Below are 12611 nucleotides of genomic sequence, written 5' to 3'. Positions count from 1 at the left end.
GCTGAGCATAAATCCAAATAATACTTTATTTTTGCTCGACTGATGGAACCTGCATCTGATATTCATGGTGCTTTCAAGACAACTGTGAACTTTGAATTTGAGTTGTACCTCATCCACATCTGCCTCGTGCACAAATTCACATGGTTCCTTTGACCAGATAAAGTGAAATATTCCTTGATATTAAAATGGACATGACGAGCTGCTAATAATGGTAATAAAAATACAGGCCTATCAATACACTTGGCTGCTCATTAATTGCAGCTGCAGCGCCAGTGGAAGTAGGGAGAAGTGTGTTTTTATGTTTTGCAATAGTGTTGAATTAAAAACTCACTCATAAACACCGCAGATATTTGCTGTATTCTTTGACCATCTCTCTCTGGTCATGGTTATACAATCTCGCGTAGGCTAGTACCAAACTTTGCTGTGGCTGGGGTCGTGGAAGCTAATGGCACGGTGATTGGAGCTATGCACAGTAAGCGCACTCGATTTAGCCACACATCTCCCGGTCTGCCAGGTAGGCAGAGTTTGTGTTTTTGTATGGTAATCGACCGGTTAGCGACCGCTGAAGTAGAGCTTTCTTTATGATTAAGAAAATCCTATTTTGTTTCCGAATATTCCATCAAAAGTTGGAGCAAGTTTGTAAACTCATAAAGCCAAATAACCCCAGGGATTCCGCTTGTCCTTACATCATCACAGGCTAGAATGAAACATTGAGCAGGGAGGGGGAGGTGCACTGCTTCAAATTGATTTCGCTTTTATTATGCGACAGTGCCTTCATAAAGTATTCATACCCCTTGACTAATTTCACATTTTGTTACAGCATGAAGTCAAAATGTATGCATTTTTCCCCCACACATCTTCACACAATACCTCATAATGACAGTGAGAACATGTTTTTAGCAAATTTGTGAAACATTTTAAATATAGAAATATGTCAAATTAAATGAGTATTCACACCAGAGTCAATACTTTGTTGAAGCGTCTCTGGCAGTGGTTACAGCTTTGAGTCGTCTTGGGTGTGTGTGGATCAGCTTTGCACATCTGGATTTAGGAATTTTCTCCCATTCTTCCTTGCAGACTTTCTCAAGCTCTGTTAAGTTAGATGGGGAGCGGCAGTGAACAGCAAATCTTTCCACAGATTTTCAATGGGATTCAAGTCTTTAGATTTGGCTGGGCCACTCAAGGACTTTCTTGTTCTGAAACCATTCCAGCGTTGCTTTGGCTGTATGTTTGGGGTCATTGTCCTGTTGGAACCTAAATCTTCACCCCGGTCGATGGTCGTTTGCACTCTGAAGCAGGTTCTCGTCAAGGATTTGCCTGTATTTGGTTCCATTCATTGTTCCCTCTCAATATACCAGTCTCCTTGTTCCTGCTGCTGAAAAGCATCATCGTAGCATCATGCTGCCACCACCATGCTTCACAGTAGAGATGGGTGATGAGCTGTGCCTGGTTTTCTCCATGTATAGTGCTTTGCATTTAGGCCAAAGAGTAACATTTTTGTCCCTTCAGACCACATATATTTTTGCCTTATGCTCGGAGTCCATCGCGTGCCTTTTTCCGAACTCCAGGTCTTCTGTCATGTGAAAACATGTTTTCAATTTTTCATTATGGGGTATTGTGTGTAGATTGGTGAGAGAATCTATAATTCATTCTGAATTCAGGCCGTAACACAACAATATGTGGACTAAGTAAAGGGGTGTCAATACTTTTCTGAAGGCACTGTAGGTCACTGAATGGCTGGTTGTAGTGAATGTCTCTTTGTAGCTAGAACCTGGCAGCAAATCCTACACAAGGTCAGCCTTATAGTTTAGTTTTCATCCAGCAGATTTTCACAGTATGGGTTTGTTCGGCTGATGTCTTCAAGCTGTTCCAGTGGAGGTATTGTGGTCCTCATTGTTCCAACAACAGTTTGATAGGTGGAGGAGGGTGAGGTCAAGGTGAAGTTAGACACACACATGCTTGCTCACACACACACACACAGATTTGTTGAGTAATATTTCCCAGTCTTATTTTTTAGTGTGTAATTTCCTGGTCCACTATTTGGCTCTGCTGGTGGTTGGTGTATATTGGGAGATTTATGAACCCCTGTCACCATTACAGAAATGGTCTCCCCAAGACTGAGCTAATTTACTCTAGTAGTGCAAGGAATTGCCAGGGACCTCGCGGTATGATATTATCACTGTACCTAGGTGACGATACGCTATGTATTGCGATTCTCATGATACTCATTATTCTATATATGTATTGTGATTTGATGTTCCAAATATGTTGCTCAACATACAGTTTGTCTGCTGCAGAGGGACAAGAGAGCCATGAAAAAACGAGTTTTGATCAGTCTTGGAAATAAAAGTTCTGAGAACAAATGGGCTCCCTATTTAAAAAGAAGATGGTGAATGAGCTATGAAGGAAAGATACTAGAGTTTTGGTGTGGGTACAGAAAACTAGTGCAAAAATTATATTGTGATATTGTCAATACGGTATATTGTCAAAAATAATATCCCAATATGTAACTATCGATTTTCCAATATTCTACTGCCTGACACCCACCTCTCCTGTTCTCCCCCTTCCATCTACTATCTTCTCCCTTCTGCAACCCCTCTCCCTTTCTCTTCTCCTCTCTCATCCCACCTACTTTCTTCTGACTCCCCCTTCCCCTCTTGCACAACCCTACCCCCACATTTTCTTCCCCCTCTTTCTTCTCTCCTGTAGAGTCCTTGCCTCTCTACTCTCCCCCTCTCTCTATTACCCCCCTGACTAAGCGCTATTGAATGTGCAATCCCAGATGTGCTAAATTACCCCTTGCCCCTTTACTGTAGGGATCCCAGAGTGTTACGTTAACCCCCAGTCCCTGCCCCCACTTATATAAACATACCTCCACATACCCATTACTTTCTCTCCAGCTCCTGGGGTGTTTTTGCGCTTTGTGTATAGTGTTCTGGGCATGCCGATGGTTCACTTGGTTGTGTGGGTTTTTACTGGTGTGAGTTTATTTGCGTCTGTAATTGTGGAACGTCTCTTAAGCCAAGTGGCTTTTGCTGTTTTTGTAAGCCTGTGCAGTGCTTGCCGTAGTAAACATGGAATGATTTGTAGCGTTGGATGCCATTCAAGTCCAGATTAAGCAAGGATATTTGCCTCCAGTTAACTGAATGTTGAGAAACTGTAGATTGAGAATTTCTGTTGGACGGCTGTTTTCCCACTCTTTTTCTGATTCTCTCTCCTCTCCCTCTCCCTTTTCCTCTATGTGAGGGGATTAAATATCCTTGAGAGGTTATGTGAGAGTCTCGGTGCGGCAGTCTGCTGTGAGGCCTGTATTGTCTTTGAGCTGAGTTGGCTGACTTCACTCTCACCAGGGGTTCATTAGCTGGGGTTGAGCTAGGCAGGGTTGGGCTCTTGTTTATCCAGGCAGTTACATCCAGTTCCCATTGCCCCATTGCACCCTTGCAGAGACTATCTTAATGGCCCAGTCCTGGTGATTTTGTTAAGTGTTTGGAAGTCTCACATAGCCTTTTCGCTTGTTGCAATACAAACGTTGTCTTTCTTGATTTGTTTCAACAGTGAGATGATTTTAATGACGTGGTCCATCATCCTTCGAGGGGAGACCAACTGCAAAACCATCAACGTCTGAACAACTCTTGTGACTCCTCTTGTGACTCCTGGTGTCCAGTGGAGAGGAGGCTCCTCAACCCCCCCGGATATTGAGTGAAGCGAGAGGACTTAAAAGGAGGCACAACAAAATGGATGCCGTAGACACCATCCAGAACTCTGCCTTGGAGACCAAGGCTGAGCGCATCGCCCGCTACAAAGCCGAGAGGAGGAGAGAGCTGGCGGAGCGTTACGGAAACACTGAGGAAGTCAGCTCTAAATACACCAGGAGGGAAAGGAAAGCTGGTGAGACTTCTGAGAAAGAGAAGCCGGAGAACAGAAGCTCCAAGTCCGAGCAGACGTTATCTAGCCGGGCCTCCAGGAGTAGGATGGAAGACCGCGAAGAGTCTGTTGACAGCGAGTCCTCCCAGGAGACCGGGGGGGATGAGGAGGCCCAACTGGATACAGCTGCCCCCTCAAAGCCTGCTGCCACCAAGAGGATTAACTCTAATCACAGGTGAGTCCAGTCAATTCCACTTGTCCACTCCTGGCTCTTTTGCAGCCTCCTCCCGCCTGGTTTCAATTGACAGTTGTTCTGCCAGAGGGTTGGACGTTGCTATAGGGGCCTTTGGGGCACCCTGTCTGGAGACTAATCTAAGGGGAAAGCTGCCAATGTCAGTGGTTCATCACCATACACCCCTCCTTATAAGAGATCAGGATAGGTTAGTCATGCTGCTATCATATCACTCCTTTTTGGAGGGAACCATTCTGGAATGTCCAGAGATGGACAAATTCAGTCAGTTGGGAAATGGCACATATACCAAATGCTTTTGCTGAGACATGTTTTGCTGCATGTTATGACATCTTAGCTTCTTGTTATGGTTCAATTTACAGCTATTCATCGGAATGGGAGTGTTTTAGCTTTTTCGAGAATAAAAAACATGGAAATGCTGCATACGGAGTGGAGATTTGGGAGCAAAACTCATTCGCTGCCAACATTGTCCTCGATGTCTGCACATGGATGAAGCAAAACATGTCCTTTCCTCCATTTGGGATCTTTTCCCTGTAATCATCCCAAATATTCTGCCTAGTGTGCATAAGCCTGTTGGCTCCTGACAAGCAGCTTGAGGGGATGAGTGTAGCAGAGGAGGGGGAGATGGACAGACTGAAAGAGGAGAGAATGAGTGAGAGTACGGGGTTGAATTTGAATGAGTTAGAACATGCACCATAGTTTGTGCCAAAGCTTCCAGCCCTCTCCTTATTGAACTAGATAAGTCTGACTGACTGCTCGTCAGATCTTATCGTCTCCTTACTACATTTTGATTAGGAAAGGCATGCACTCATTGTATTATGTTGCAATGCCCTCCCGGAAGACCTGTGGCATTTTACATGTTTCTTCACATGCAGTCAAAGTGTAGTTATGCGGAGATATTAAGCTTGAGGGTGTTGTCGCGCTTGTGGGTCGCTTAAAAGTCTTAGCGCACATTCTGACCTAATCTCCAAGTCTCTTTGTGGCCCATGCTGTTGAATCAAATCAAATTTTACTTGTCACATGTGCCGAATACTACAGTGAAACGCTTACTTTCAAGCCCTTAACCAACAATGCAGTTAAGAAATTCTCCCCTCGCCCCCCAAAAAATAATTAGTAAGAGCTAAGAATAACATAATTAAAGAGCAGCAGTAAAATAACAATAGCGGGGTTATATACAGGGTGTACCGGTACAGAGTTAATGTGCGGGGGCAATATGTACATGTAGGTAGAGTTAAAGTGACTGCATAGATAATAACAGAGTAGCAGCAGCGTAGAAGAGGGGGTGCAATGCAAACAGTCTGGGTTGCCATTTGATTAGCTGTTCAGGAGTCTTATGGTTTGGAGGTAGGAGCTGTTGAGAAGCCTCTTGGACCTAGACTTGGCGCTCCAGTACTGCTTGCCGTGCGGTAGCAGATTACAGTTTATGACTAGAGTGGCTGGAGTCTGACAATTTTTAGGGCCTTCCTCTGACACCGCCTGGTGTCTTAGTGTGCTTGGACCATGCTAGTTTGTTGGTGATGTGGAATTTGAAGCTCTCAACCTGCTCCACTACAGCCCCGTCGACGAGAATAGGGGCGTGCTCGGTTCTCCTTTTCCTGTAGTCTACGATCATCTCCATTGTCTTGATCACGTTGAATGAGAGGTTGTTGTCCTTGCCCCACATGGTTAGGTCTCTGACCTCCTCCCTATAGGCTGTCTCATTGTTGTCGGTGATCATCGGCAAACTTGATGATGGTGTTTGAGTCTGTACGGCAAGGCACGACGTGTGAACAGGGAGTACAGGAGGGGACTGAGCATGCACTCCTGAGGGGCACCCGTGTTGAGGATCAGCGTGGCGGATGTGTTGTTACCTACCCTTACCACCTGGGGGCGGCCCGTCAGGAAGTTAAGGATCCTGTCGCTTAGTGATGAGTTTTGAGGGCACTATGGTGTTGAATGCTGAGCAGTATTCAATGAATTTTTTTCACATAGGTGTTCCTTTTGTCCAGGTGTGAAAGGGGAGTGTGTAGTGCAATAGAGATTACATCATCTGTGGATCTGTTGGTGCGGTATGCAAATTGGGCAGCTGTGCAGCTCTCGGCTGTGCTTCCCTTTTTGTAGTCTGTAATAGTTTGCATTCCCTGACACATCAGATGAGTGTCGGAGCCAGTGTATTATGATTAGATCTTAGTCCTGTGTTGACGCTTTGCCTGTTTGATGTTTCGTTCGAGGGCATAGCGGGATTTCTTATAAGCATCTGGGTTAGAGTCCCGCTCCTTGAAAGCGGCAGCTCTACCATTTAGCTCAGTGCTAATGTTGCCTGTAATCCATGGCTTTTGGTTGGGGTATGTACATATAGTCACTTTGGGGACAACGTCCTCAATGCACTTGTTGTTAAAGCCAGTGACTGATGTGGTGTACTCAATGCCATTGGAAGAATTCCGGAACATATTCCAGTGCGACACCGTAACATTGTTGTTTTTGTTTGCGGGTGTTAAGTAAGGCAGGTATGTTGTTGTTGTTCAGGTATGCTCAGATGTTAAGGTCAGGCTGGTTTGCACACATTCACTGAACCCTCTGACTGTGGTTGTCTAAAAGTGGAATGGTTTAAACTTTAAACCAGGGGTGTCAAACTCATTTCGCATCGTGGGCCACATACGGCCTAGGGAGATGTCAAGTGGGCCGGACCATTAAAATTATACCATACTCTGCTATAAATAACCAAAATATCATGTCTTTCCTTTGTTTTGGTGTAAAGAAGCACAAGAACATTAGAAAATATTGAAATTTAATGAACTATCCTTTTACAAAACATTTCATGAAACACCTCATATTTCCTTAGACAAATGTGCAATTTACTTTTATCATTCACAAATATGCATTGCAACTGATCCCACTGATTGTACAAAGGCACAAAACTTTAATTGGTACTGAAAAATATAGTAATGCACTTTAAGATTAAATGAGACTTTTAAAGAAAGGAATTTTTAAACCACTTACACATACGCATATAAAATCTAAATGTAATCCCTGCGTACACCTTACAAACTAAGGAGAGTGATTTTAAATGTGTAATGAAGAAAGTGTTCGCCTGTCCTGTAAATCTGTAAACTTCATACATGAAACATACATACACATACAATACATACTGAAAATTTATGGAGTTGTATGAACAGTAGAATTCCATCACACAACTTTTGTTTTGAAGCTGCTGACTAACATTAAAGTGCACATTTTTTAAATCACCACAGTAAGGATTCATCTTCACAGAGCTGTATTCTTTCAATGCAAACAGTATCTAAGGCAGCATTTTAAAGGTGTTAGTCTAGTCTGGACTTGTATTTGTACCTGAAACTTGGCATCTTTTGGCCTGTACAAGTGCATCAACACCAGGTGTCATGTCCTGACTAGCTGTCACTTTCAGAATGTCATTTAAGTGCTTGTTTGTGAGCCTTGAACACATTTTTGTATTATTGATATTCATCACTGAGAAAATTTGTTCACAAAGGTAGGTTGTCCCAAACATGCACAAAATTTTAGCAGCCAGGGCTGTTAATTTGGGGTACCCTGGTAGTAGATACTGATAAAATCTGTCCAGACCTACAGAGGCAAATTTGCCCTTCAAATCTGCATCACACTGCAAATCAATTATCTCTAGCTGAATTTCGACCGGCAGATCAGAAGCTTTAACTGTGAAAGGTGAGCGAAAAACTGAAAATTCTGTCTCAAGTTCACCAAATACCTGAAAACGTTTCTCAAACTCCCGCAGTAGTCCTGCAATTTTGTCTTTGTACCGTTTCATGTCCGCATCAGGTCTGGTCACACACACATCTCTCAGACAGGGGAAATGAGCAGGGTTGCCATTTGCCAGTTGCATCTCCCACAAAGTCAGCTTCAACTTAAATGCATGTATGTTGTCAGAAAACTGTGTGACAACTTTTTTTGTGGCCTTGCAACATTTTGTTCAGATTGTTCAAGTGTTAAGTAATATCAACCAAGAATGCAAGGTCCCGTAGCCATTCCTGAGATTGTAATTCCAACACCGGTTTTCCTTTTTTCTCCATGAACTGTCCGATTTCCTCTCGTAGATCAAAGAAATGCCTCAGCACAGCGCCTCGGCTTAACCATCTCACTTCAGTGTGGTATGGCAGGCTGTGGGTAATGTTGTTGTCGCTGAGAAGTTTGTCAAACTGACGATGGTTCAGACCTCTGGACCGGATGAAATTTTGTATAGCCTAGTGCGAACAACCACCTCCATGACGTGGTCCATTTTCAGCGACTTGCAACACAATGCCTCCTGGTGCAAAATACAGTGAAATGTCCAGAAACGATCTCCTCCATTAAGGGCTTGTACTTTGTCTTTGAACTTTGTCGCGACACCTGCTTTCTTTCCGACCATGGATGGCGCGCCGTCTGGTATAGCCAGGCTGACAGCGGGTGGACCAGTCCACTCCAACTCTGTCCAATGCAGCAAGGACAGAGCCTAAAATGTCCTCGGCTGTTGTGGTGTCCATCATTGGCACCAACTCAAGAAACTCTTCAGTAACAGTCAATGTCTCATCAACTCCTAGAATAAATATGGCCAGTTGGGCCACGTCTGTGATGTCAGTGCTCGTTTTGCCACGGAAAATGCAATAAATGACTTGACTCTCTGTTTCAATTGACTGTCTAAATCTGCCGATAGTTCCGAAATCCTCTCTGCTATAGTATTCCTCGTCAGGCTAATATTGGCAAAAGCTTGTCGCTTCTCGGGACATACAAGTTCAGCCGCCTTCATCATGCATCGTTTAACAAAGTCACCGGGTGGTCAATACGGCTCTTCCTGCTAATGCTATTTCGCTAGCAATTAGGTAGCTGGCTTTTACCGCTGCTTCACTGACTTCTCGGCTCTGGATGAAAGTTGACTGCTGTTTCAGACCCGCCAGCAATTGTTAATCTTATCTCTTCTCAGTTGTCCTTGCAAGCCGGTCATATTTTTCGCTGTGATGAGTCTCGTAGTGGCGTCTATTATATTCCTTCAATACCGAAACTTGTTGCAAACACACCAAGCACAAAGGTTTTCCGTGCATCTCTGTAAATAAATAGGACGTGGTCCATTTTTCTTTGAAAATTCTACACTCCTTATCTACTTTTCTCCGTTTGGATAACAACATTTTGGCTAATGAGGGTGTAGTGGAGAGGTAGAGACATTAACAAGAGTATTAACAACGTCGTAACAAGCAGCAGATGGCGCATTGATACCGTCTGCTGTTTTCAGTCTGTCTCAGTGATGCGGCTTGTCTTCTACTCTGATGGAAAGAGTGCGCCCCCTTAGCGGATAATCCATGAATTGCAGCGAATTAAAAATATTAATTCCATGTCTTTTATGCATTTTTTCCACTTTCAAATTATCCTGCGGGCCTGATCGAACCTCCTTCCTTCCGGCCCGCGGCCGTTGTTTGACACCCCTGAGAAGCCATTAGTTATCTTCTCTGTTCTGGAGTAGAAGGTGAAAGACGGACCATGCTTTATTTTTGTGTAGGTGGTAGGGCTGACCACATTTAGTCGACTGGTCGATTGTTTGGTCGATAGGCTGTTGGTGGACCAATTTTATTTTTTATTTTTTTGAGCAGTGGCATTATAAACAGAAATGTATGCCATACGAGACTTATTCATATGAGTCTTATTCACGCCTGTCTGAGAGGACTAATCCATTGTGGAAGCGGGGATGGTACACTAGTATCACCAGTAGTACATTTAGCCTACCCTTAATTTCTAATCTATAATGCTTGTTTGGTTATGGTCATTTCTGTTAATGCCTTCAATATATTATTATTACAGTCTTACCGTTGTCATTGTAGGAGTGGACATGTTGTTTGCGGAGCACAACCTAGGATACAGTTGTGAGTTTATTTAATTGTCTTTTGTTTGGCACACTCCTGTCAATCTTGAGTAATCTTGAGTAATGCCATGTACCTGATTTACACATAGAAGTAGGCCTAGTCTACCTGGCCTGCGTGCAAATGTAGACTTATAAATGTGCCCTTTTGGGGATCTGATACTATTTCTGAATGTCTTAACTCACCATCACTGTGGAGCTTTTTTCTTTGCCTCAAATATAATATAAAAAAAACAATATTTTTTTATATATATATATATATATATATATATATATATATATATATTTTTTTTTACATATATATATATTTTTTACATCTATTGAGAATGACAATAGGTCCTCAGTGTAGCCAATGTGAAAAAGATTTCCATCTCTCTCCCTTTAGATAACCACTCGGAATGAAAGGGGGGAAAAAAATCATGCTCTGACGTCAAAAAATACCTGATTTACTTATCCCTTGTGCAAATAGCCGACAGCTGTGTCTGTCTGTCAAGAGCTCACTGCGGTGTGAAACTCTGAGGGCCCTGAATTTTTTTTTATACAATGTTGCAAGTCTGCTAGCACGAGTCTGAACCAAGTTAATAGTTGATACAATGTTTCAGTTTCTTTGCTGTGATTTATAGGATATTTCTTTTTATAAGCATATTTTCCACCTGCGGGCTGCAATGTTTGCGGGAGGTGGAGATCGGGAACAGGTTTTTTCTTCTACTGGTTAGGCTATATTGATCTTTGGCTCCCTCTTTAGTCTTTTCTGTGTCTTCATTTTTATTTGCAGTGCTTAAAGCATCAGACAAGCTCAGTAGCCTACATATAGTTGACTTTATTCAAACAGGTTGTGTCTATATAAGGTAAAAATACATGTTTAAATTATTTTACTAATCGATTGGTCGAAAGAACAGATGACTCTCGGTCTACCAATATTTTTGTTGTCTGGTATAGCCTAGTGGGGTGGGTGATCAAACCTCTCTTCCTCGGCCAAGTGTTGTTTTGTGTCTGGTATAGCCTAGTGGGGTGGGTGGTCAAACCTCTCTTCCTCGGCCAAGTGTTGTTTTGTTGTCTGGTATAGCCTAGTGGGGTGGGTGGTCAAACCTCTCTTCCTCGGCCAAGTGTTGTTTTGTGTCTGGTATAGCCTAGTGGGGTGGGTGGTCAAACCTCTCTTCCTCGGCCAAGTGTTGTTTTGTTGTCTGGTATAGCCTAGTGGGGTGGGTGGTCAAACCTCTCTTCCTCGGCCAAGTGTTGTTTTGTGTCTGGTATAGCCTAGTGGGGTGGGTGGTCAAACTCTCTTCCTCGGCCAAGTGTTGTTTTGTGTCTGGTATAGCCTAGTGGGGTGGGTGGTCAAACCTCTCTTCCTCGGCCAAGTGTTGTTTTGTGTCTGGTATAGCCTAGTGGGGTGGGTGGTCAAACCTCTCTTCCTCGGCCAAGTGTTGTTTTGTTGTCTGGTATAGCCTAGTGGGGTGGGTGGTCAAACCTCTCTTCCTCGGCCAAGTGTTGTTTTGTGTCTGGTATAGCCTAGTGGGGTGGGTGGTCAAACCTCTCTTCCTCGGCCAAGTGTTGTTTTGTGTCTGGTATAGCCTAGTGGGGTGGGTGGTCAAACCTCTCTTCCTCGGCCAAGTGTTGTTTTGTGTCTGGTATAGCCTAGTGGGGTGGGTGGTCAAACTCTCTTCCTCGGCCAAGTGTTGTTTTGTTGTCTGGTATAGCCTAGTGGGGTGGGTGGTCAAACCTCTCTTCCTCGGCCAAGTGTTGTTTTGTTGTCTGGTATAGCCTAGTGGGGTGGGTGGTCAAACCTCTCTTCCTCGGCCAAGTGTTGTTTTGTGTCTGGTATAGCCTAGTGGGGTGGGTGGTCAAACTCTCTTCCTCGGCCAAGTGTTGTTTTGTGTCTGGTATAGCCTAGTGGGGTGGGTGGTCAAACCTCTCTTCCTCGGCCAAGTGTTGTTTTGTTGTCTGGTATAGCCTAGTGGGGTGGGTGGTCAAACCTCTCTTCCTCGGCCAAGTGTTGTTTTGTTGTCTGGTATAGCCTAGTGGAGTGGGTGGTCTAACCTCTCTTCCTCGGCCAAGTGTTGTTTTGTGTCTGGTATAGCCTAGTGGGGTGGGTGGTCAAACCTCTCTTCCTCGGCCAAGTGTTGTTTTGTGTCTGGTATAGCCTAGTGGGGTGGGTGGTCAAACTCTCTTCCTCGGCCAAGTGTTGTTTTGTGTCTGGTATAGCCTAGTGGGGTGGGTGGTCAAACCTCTCTTCCTCGGCCAAGTGTTGTTTTGTGTCTGGTATAGCCTAGTGGGGTGGGTGGTCAAACCTCTCTTCCTCGGCCAAGTGTTGTTTTGTGTCTGGTATAGCCTAGTGGGGTGGGTGGTCAAACCTCTCTTCCTCGGCCAAGTGTTGTTTTGTGTCTGGTATAGCCTAGTGGGGTGGGTGGTCAAACCTCTCTTCCTCGGCCAAGTGTTGTTTTGTTGTCTGGTATAGCCTAGTGGGGTGGGTGGTCAAACCTCTCTTCCTCGGCCAAGTGTTGTTTTGTGCTATGTAAACTCATGCCGTGCTTGTAGTAAACACCAGTAATTGTGGTGTTGGGAGTGATTCAATTCCAGATTAACCAAAGACACTGGCCTCCAGGCTTGGCGGTAAACCGTATTTTACTTTATTGATGTATG

General features: G+C 44.1%; 1 protein-coding gene across 4 annotated transcripts in view; it reads left to right on the top strand.

Moving 5' to 3' along the window:
- svild (supervillin d) overlaps nt 1-12611 on the top strand; it is a 120963-nt gene that overhangs the window by 33906 nt on the left and 74446 nt on the right. For all 4 annotated transcript variants that reach the window (XM_035746148.2, XM_035746131.2, XM_052486989.1 and 1 more), the window contains exon 2: nt 3556-4099. In XM_035746148.2, the coding sequence (XP_035602041.1) occupies nt 3735-4099 (365 nt within the window). In that variant the 5' untranslated portion in view covers nt 3556-3734. The remainder of the gene's footprint in view (nt 1-3555; nt 4100-12611) is intronic.

This window comes from Oncorhynchus keta, chromosome 3 (genome assembly GCF_023373465.1).
Source record: "Oncorhynchus keta strain PuntledgeMale-10-30-2019 chromosome 3, Oket_V2, whole genome shotgun sequence".
Taxonomy (NCBI): domain Eukaryota; kingdom Metazoa; phylum Chordata; class Actinopteri; order Salmoniformes; family Salmonidae; genus Oncorhynchus; species Oncorhynchus keta.
The sequence above is the reverse complement of the archived record's forward strand: the minus strand, read 5'-3'. Positions and strand labels throughout refer to the sequence as shown.